Genomic DNA, 8,252 nt, shown 5'->3' with positions numbered 1-8,252 from the left:
AAATAAGCAAAAACAACTTTTGCCATTAGACATTAATTTACATGTTTTGTGATTTGTAAAAATTTCAAATCCCCGTATGACTGTATAGACTCTAAAAAAATATGCAAAAGTATATAATTCCTGCCTCCTTGTCATAATTAAGGTATCAAGTTTTTTTCACATTAAATTATCACAATTATATTTTTGGCAGTTTGCACCAACAGATTGAGAAGAAATCAAATTATTGATAATGAGTTATTTAAATGAATTTTTAAAATGGAAATAAGTTGCGATTGTATTTCGTAAACCATGACTACGGACCTAACAGATAAAAAAATATTTTCCACTGGGTCTTGATTAAACGAGCGCAGCGATACAGATTTAAAACCGTTATTTAAAAGTTTTTTACATAAATATTCAAAACATTTTATTGTGGATATCCAGGTTTTTATGGTTGGAACTTTACTGGTTGCAAAATTCATATTCTCTAAAACCAACAGAGCTTCCTTCCAGAATTTCCAAAGCATTGATGTGGACGTCACAGAATTACGCAATTCCTTCCCAAGCTGAATAATTGTGGAACTATTATTAACACTGTAAAATAATTTAATTTACAAATAAACAGAGTTTTGCAGTGTCTTGAGCTTCCTTTATCGTTGCCACATACAAACTGTTAATTAAAAATAAAATATTATGTTTAAAAAATATTACACAGAAATAAATTACTATTTGATTTTATAGTAACTCACTAGACTATTCCGAGAGTAAAAGCTAAACTCTCTGACTGAACACCTGGGCAGCAACTGAACCCTTATGTTCAGTTATTGAATGTTGCTTTTTTACAATGGATAACGTTTTTTTCAGATTCACTACTGTCTTTTATAGAAATTATTTTTGTGGTGTCATGTGTTTTTTCTGAGTAAAATTGATTTCTTTTAGATAGCCTTTGCATTTTCTCAAGGAATGATTTATTATAGATACAAGCTCAACTCGACTGTGTATAAATTGACCTGTAAACCAATCAAAATATAAAATATTTAATATTTAATTTCATATGATTTTTATTATTAATAATACTTACAAGTATCATCTGAGCTGGTCGATTTCATAGGGCCAATAGACTCTGGCAACTTAACTTGGCTGTATATAACTGAACCTGTAAACCAATTAATATAAAATATTTCAATTTTCACATAATTTTTTTAATAAATAATACTTACAATTAGTATCATCTGAATTGATTGATTTCATAGGATCAATAGACTATAGCGGAACATACTTCATGACTGGAAAATAAAACAAGCATAGCTAAACATTTATACAAATTGAAATATATTAAAAAATAAAATACAATTAAAACATTACAAACCAATTATAAAATATACATTTTATCGAAAAGTTATTATTTTTAAGCTACTTATGATACTTATAATTTATTCTAGGTACATCAAAAGTTATACATTTAAATTACAAGCCATGCTTACCAATGATAAAATAATAAGTTTATAAAAACTAATAAGTTAAATAGTTAATTTATTAATTTTACTACAATAATTATGGTTGAACATAAGGAAAGTACCAAACTGTCAGTAGGTGGTCACTAAATTCATGATAATTATTTACTCAATTATTCTAAAACTTAACATTTAGACAAGAAATATTTAGGTAGGTTTACATATATAGGTAGCAGACCATTTTTTAGTGAATAATCACTGTGTGTCCAATCATCCACCCTTAAAAATAAATTTCACTAGTAGAAAGACCCTCTTTTCTTAAGTCAGTGACCTCTCTATTTACTTCCCAAACAGTCATATACCCATCATCAGTGTCGGTCTGGCCCACCTGGCTACCCGGTAATCACCGTGGGCACTTGGATATCTTTATTTATCGGAGGGCCTAACCAATCGGAAAGAAAAACAAAATTTAACTTTACTCGTGATTCTCTTGTATTTTTTAATGTTATATGTGATAATTATGTATTTACATATTAATAAGATGATTTCCTTTATGTTTCCTCCCTTTTACAGTTCCCTTTTGTCCAATTTGATAATATATCCAACATCGTGAACTGTTATGCACAATTCAATTTTAATAGTCCCATGGTGAGATGATTTTTGTAACACAATTTTTAATTAATTAAAATTAATTCCAGTAACACGTTAAATTCATTACAAAAAGAATGGTTCTATAAAATTTACTTGTGCAGTTAATGGTTTAATTAATATATTATAGTTATTACTTATTAGTTACTACAATTTAATATTTATTCTAGTGGACACAAAGTTAGTAAAATCTTACTCTAATGAGTAAAATCTTACTCTAATTTTACTGTGTGTCAATTTGGACACAAAAAACATCCTTAAAGAATGGCCTTCCTAGGTTATTCAGATTAATATGGATTAATACAAACAACATAATAATATAATATACACAAAATGATTACACATATAAGAATATAATAGGTATGTATTAATACATGTACAATTGTTTTCACAATATTAATTACTCACAAACAGGTAAGGATAACGCAGGAATTCTCAATATATGAATCGAATTACTTTTCAATTACTTAGAACCGCTTAGAACCATAACTATGACATTTTTCTTCAAAATGAAGATCACTATCAAAAGGTACGTTTTGTAAATTTATTATAACCAAATATATAGGTATATAATATAATCAAATAGGTATACTTATATTTATATTATTATATTATAAATTTGTATTATACTTAAACATTATCAAAAACATTCTTGATGAAAATAAAAAAATGTAGACAGTAGGTATTCACAATACTTTATGAAGTAGTACATTCAGTATTTTGTAGATGCGAGTCGACAGTTTGGTACCGATTCAGAGAAAATTATTTTTATAATTTAAATTAGTGTTGTAGGTATAATTTTCAATACTTGCAAATAGTACTATATATCTATATTAAAAAACCAATGCTATGTCTAACACTTCATTCACATACAAATCACCAAATAAAGATAAAAGAAAAGCCCAGTGTTAACTTTATTATTTTACTAATGTAATGTTTTAATATGTATTTATCTTATTACCTCTTTCCAGGATTTTATATTTTTTTCCTCTGCGCCAGGATTCCGAAGATTGTTGAGGTGTATAACCAACTCATCCCACGAGACTTCGAGGTCATTTTTTCCGTTTATAGTTGGAAATTTGCCAGTTGCAACATGGTTTTGTACCATATAGACAACCATGAAAATTAATTGTTTGTCCCTTGGTCTTGACTTTTTTACACTCCTCTCTTGTTCGTAATTTTGATGATGTCCGTTGGGTGTTATAAATCGCAAGTAGGTAATAATAAACTTCTAATATTATAAGTACTAACGATTGAGTAGCTATCCGTTTCATATTGATAATCTAGTAGGTAGAGACAAAACACAAAAAGAAATTATAACAATCACAATCACAATTCCCGCGTCTTATTGAATAACGGAAATGCGTAAATATTAAATAATAAATTCGTATTCATTTTACGTAAATAATATTATGTAAATAATTATTAATACAAAAATCAAATGTAATATCCGAACCACGGCTATAAGTTTGGATTCCAAACATCGATCTGTGATAAAGATTCATGATAAGGATATGATAATACTCCGCGCACTGTGATTGGATACAATTTATAATCTCTGGCAAAATAATCATTAGCTATAAAATATATATTATAGTTACATATTTTCCTTATTCATACAATAAACAAACTTTTAAAAATGTTCACTTAATAACGTACTCTTTTCAGAATAAGATTCCCACTTTCGCAGGGAGCCGTCAGACCCTCTGGCAAGTGTCGGCTGCGCTGTGATTGGTCGCCAGTTGTCGAAAGCCGCCGCCGTGCATACAGATGATCATAATAACAAGATCGTAATAATTATTATCTATTATATTATTATAAAGTTAATTTCTTAAAATTCTTTACCATATTTCTTGTACTTTTACCTTATTGTTCTGCGCCAAACTCAATGTCTACGTCGTATACAATTCTTCGTGAAAGCAGTGCGATTTTATTGTTCACTACGTACCTATACACCTGCGGTACGTCAGCGGCGGCGGCACAGCAAACATCGGCACCAACTGGTGTGGCAACAGACATCCGCGAACAAGACGAGTTTTCGTCAAGCGAGTGGGAATTCTTATTCCGAACAGAGTATAGAAGTTGACGACCATTATACTCTTAGATATAATAGGCATTTTATTTTATTTTTTGTCAAAATGAAATATTTCATGACATTTTAAAACCCTACAGTCGCCGTTATCTTCTCATTCGCATTCGATACAATAAATGATTGCTCTAAAGACAATTCCCTGTTGTCCGTACAGAGATCATTTTATATTCCGCGTAGACAATAATATCGTTGGAGGTATTTCAATATGGGACAGCGATACCAGCCCCACAATGTTGTGTTTTAACACCTGTTATAATAATACGGACTACTGATAATAAATATCGATGAGATAAATCAATAAAATATCGATCGTCGAGTTTTGGAACCCACGTTATTATTATATTTTGACATTTTAATTAAACAACGCTGACTGCCGAGTTTTGAAGACGCGTTTATACAATATTAATGTGAAGTGTTCTATGTTATAAATAAGTTTTATAAATTCAAGCAATTTCAAAATACGTGTTAACGCGGACACAATTAATTTATTTTGTCGTGCATGATAATACTTTTACGTTATTTCACTATATTACTCGTTTAAAGTTTAATGATCTGCGTTGAAGATATACATCTGTGTACTACACTCTAATCCCACTAAATAGTGGTTCGAATTGGAAAAAAATTCATCTATTTTTTACTTGAATAACATTTTTGTATAATGGATGTTTGTAACGCATCGCTACCACAACACTTACCCGACTTGGTGTTGGACATTATATTTTCAAACTTGAAACTATCCGATTTGTATAGCTGCATGTTGGTCTGTCGAAATTGGAATCGAGCAATTAACGATGGCAGTTCAGAGCCATGGAAATCGATTTGTCGCCGTGAGTTGACCAAAGAGTTTTTGGAGTCAGATCATTTGTCACCACTCAAAAGCCATAAAGATAAAATACGCGCCTTATGTCATTCATGGAATCCAGATGATTGTTCCAAGAACATTGTCGTTGAAAATCGTGGTTTCACATTCGTTCGCAATCTAATCGCAGAGAGTACAGATATGGTACGAACTAAGATTGGTTATAATACTGGTAAACACACATGGGAAATTACATGGATTGAACCACTAGGTAAAAAGATATTCAATTTGTAAAATACTAAACAAGAAATTATTGCAAATATCAATTATTTTGTTTATAGGTACAGTTGCAATGATTGGTGTGTCAACAAAAGATGCACCATTGCGATGTGATGGTTACGAACAGCTGTTAGGCGCTAACAAGTATAGTTGGGGTTGGAACTTAGTTGGTAACACTTTGGTACACAATGCAATACCACATGGTAACTATCCATTGTTAAAGAATATTCCTAAAAATCAATTTGGGGAAAATTTACGTTTAGTACTAGATTGTGAAATTGGTACTTTGCACTTTGAAAAAAATAATGTATTTTTAGGTATAGCTTTTGAAAATTTACCTACAACTAAATTATATCCTTCAGTGTCAGTTGTTTATGGTAAAAGTAAAGTAAAAGTACTGTATATTGGGAACACGGAGTCCGCGCGACGGAAAACCTAATTCTGATCATGCTATTTCTCGTAACGCAATGCGGTAGAATACCACCATTTTTGATTTTTGCCGCATTGAATTCGCTCACGCTAATCGTCTAAGCCTCAATATGATTTAGTAAACCTAGTTTTTGTAAGAATTCAATTTAATAGATAATAAAATACTGATTGACATAAGGTTTAAATAGATTCCTTTATTGATGTTTTAAAATCTAAAATCAGCAATTGAGTAATTTACTGACTTTAATTTAAAATACATAGTTTAACTCCATAATAACTTACCTATTTTCAATTACTAAAATTAAGTATTATAACTTTATAGATTAATGTAGCTTATATTTGTAAACCTTTGAAATTATTATGATACCATCTGGTGTTCCTCAGGGAGGTAACCTGAGTCCGCTTCTAATTATTTTATTTGTTAACTCAATCACTAAGTGGATCACAAAGGCTAAACTTCTTCTATTGACAGATGACATAAAATTTTTTCTTAAAATTGATAGTCCTATTAAATGTCAGGTCCTACAATCTGAACTCAATAATTTTGCGAATTGGGCATGCAGTATTGGTCTTAGCCTTAAGAGGCTGTCAGCGCACTATTTGTTTTCTCTCTCTGGCTCACACGCAACATACACAAAATGCATTTACGCAAAATCATTTTTTCTATGTGTTTAAGTAATCTTAGAGTAAAGTCACCTATTACAAAAAAGATAAAGAATAATACCTTTGAGGGAATGACATATCGATGTGTCTAAATATTGTCTCAAAACAATTTAAACATCATTTAAATTTACAACATTTTTTTATTTATTTTGAAAGTGGAATACAAAGTCAAATAATAATAAAATATAAAATCGATATGTCATTCCTTCAAAAATATTATTCTCTATCTTTTATGTCTTTTTCCAGAAAGCAGTCTCCTATTCAACATAACTATTCTTTTAATGGCACTATTCTTGACCTTGTTTTCGTTTATAAATATCTTGGTATTCATTATACTCCATCACTGAACTTTGAGCACACATAAATGTCACGGTAAGTAAAGCTTTAAAAGTCTCGGGATTTATTAAGCTCAATACCAAACAGTTTTCGACTGCTCGCTGTCTCTGCACATTATATTTCTCATTAGTACGTTCAATATAGGAATATGGAGTGGTAGTATGGCATCCTTACTTGGCTAAAGATGAATTAAGACTCGAGGGTGTCCGAAATAATTTTCTTTCCTACGTTGTTCATATTATGAAGATAGTACACTCTCCTCAAGATTATACCTTATTACGTAGTTTATTGGAAATACCAGTGCTATCATCACGTCGAGAAGATACTGATGAGCACTTCATAACCTCGCTCCTAGGTGGCACTATAGATGCTCCTGATCTCCTCTCCAACGTAAGTCTTCAAATTCCTTCTTCTCCAGAAATCACCCCCTCTTTCAAGTACCATCCTATGGACACAATCACCCATTACATAGAATGCTCTGTAAGCTAAATAATGTTAATTTTGATTTTAAAATTTAATAAATGTATTAAATAGTTATAAGTTTGCTGTACTATATCACTATGTTACTATAATATAGTACTGTTATAATATTATTATGTTTATATTGAATTGTATTTTCTATGTATTCTTTTACTGTGTGTTATAAACATTTACTACATATTAATATATTAAATTTTAAATGTAATAATAAAATTGCCGATTGGCGTTTGTATATAAATAAACAAATTAATTAATTACAAAAATTATGCTATAGTATTGGTATAAGTTCTTTTTGTGGTGTATGGAGTAAAATTAATTTGTGCGGGTCTTTATGGCAAATATGGCAATAGTCTATACTAGCAGTCTCCACTATGCGGTCCTTTAATACATTTTGTACGGCCCACTATAAAACTGAATTGTACATTCTAAAATCCAACATTATACACTTTTTAAGGGTCATTTTTGTTTTGTACTTTTATTATAATAATATGCTATTTATTTATATGCTTTATTTTTATTTTATAATATATTAAATTTTAGATTCTGAACGAAGTGATGAATGTATTGATTTTACAATGATGTGTGTTTTTTTTTTTTTTTTTTGTGTCTGACGACAACTTTTGGAGCAGTAAAAATGCTTCGATTTTCAAAAGTTGTACCTTTTCTGAAAGGAAAGTGAATCTAGTTGGTACTTTGGGGGGTCAAAAGTGAAAATTTCCCAATACTTTTCAAAAGCGGCAGGAAAAACCTTAAAAAAATAACGGAAAAACGCGAATTTTTACGCAAAACCAATTTTTGACAAAAACGAAAACTTAATTTTACTGTAACTCAAAAAATAATTATTGTAAGCACTTGAAATTTGCAACAGATGTTTATATTAGCGTTGTCTATACAGGGTTAAATTTTCAAAGTGTTTCGACTTTTTTTGAGCTATTTATAGACAAATGAAATTTTCAATTTTTCTAAGTATTTTTTTTTAAAATAACGATAAAAAATTTTTGGTTGGATAGAAAACTTTGAAAATTTAATACAAGGTTTCTTATAAGTTGTTCTCACAGTGATAAAAAAAAATCCAAAATCGTTAGTCACAATT

The 8,252-nt window shown here is 29.8% G+C and overlaps 1 protein-coding gene and 1 long non-coding RNA gene across 3 annotated transcripts; one reads left to right on the top strand and one right to left on the bottom strand.

Annotated features, from left to right (window-relative positions):
• Window positions 1-104: 104 nt before the first annotated feature.
• LOC107882692 lies at window positions 105-3,638 on the bottom strand. Its single transcript, XR_001678865.2, has 5 exons — window positions 3,043-3,638; window positions 1,200-1,265; window positions 1,061-1,135; window positions 729-989; window positions 105-649 (listed from the first exon to the last, which is right to left on the bottom strand). It is a non-coding gene; the product is annotated as an uncharacterized LOC107882692 (long non-coding RNA).
• Window positions 3,639-3,757: 119 nt separating this feature from the next.
• LOC100167010 (F-box/SPRY domain-containing protein 1-like) lies at window positions 3,758-7,643 on the top strand. 2 transcript variants are annotated; one of them, XM_016801414.2, is made up of 3 exons: window positions 3,758-5,243; window positions 5,314-5,454; window positions 6,590-7,643. In XM_016801414.2, exons 1-3 carry the CDS (start codon window positions 4,832-4,834, stop codon window positions 6,688-6,690), a joined length of 654 nt encoding a protein of 217 aa, XP_016656903.1. In that variant the 5' UTR covers window positions 3,758-4,831; the 3' UTR covers window positions 6,691-7,643. The 2 variants fall into 2 exon arrangements, with proteins under 2 accessions (XP_016656903.1, XP_001952737.1); XM_001952702.5 differs by lacking the exon at window positions 6,590-7,643 and having other exon boundaries at window positions 3,760-5,243; window positions 5,314-6,264.
• The last annotated feature ends 609 nt before the right edge of the window (window positions 7,644-8,252 follow it).

This window comes from Acyrthosiphon pisum, chromosome X (genome assembly GCF_005508785.2).
Source record: "Acyrthosiphon pisum isolate AL4f chromosome X, pea_aphid_22Mar2018_4r6ur, whole genome shotgun sequence".
Taxonomy (NCBI): Eukaryota; Metazoa; Arthropoda; class Insecta; order Hemiptera; family Aphididae; genus Acyrthosiphon; species Acyrthosiphon pisum.
The sequence above is the reverse complement of the archived record's forward strand: the minus strand, read 5'-3'. Positions and strand labels throughout refer to the sequence as shown.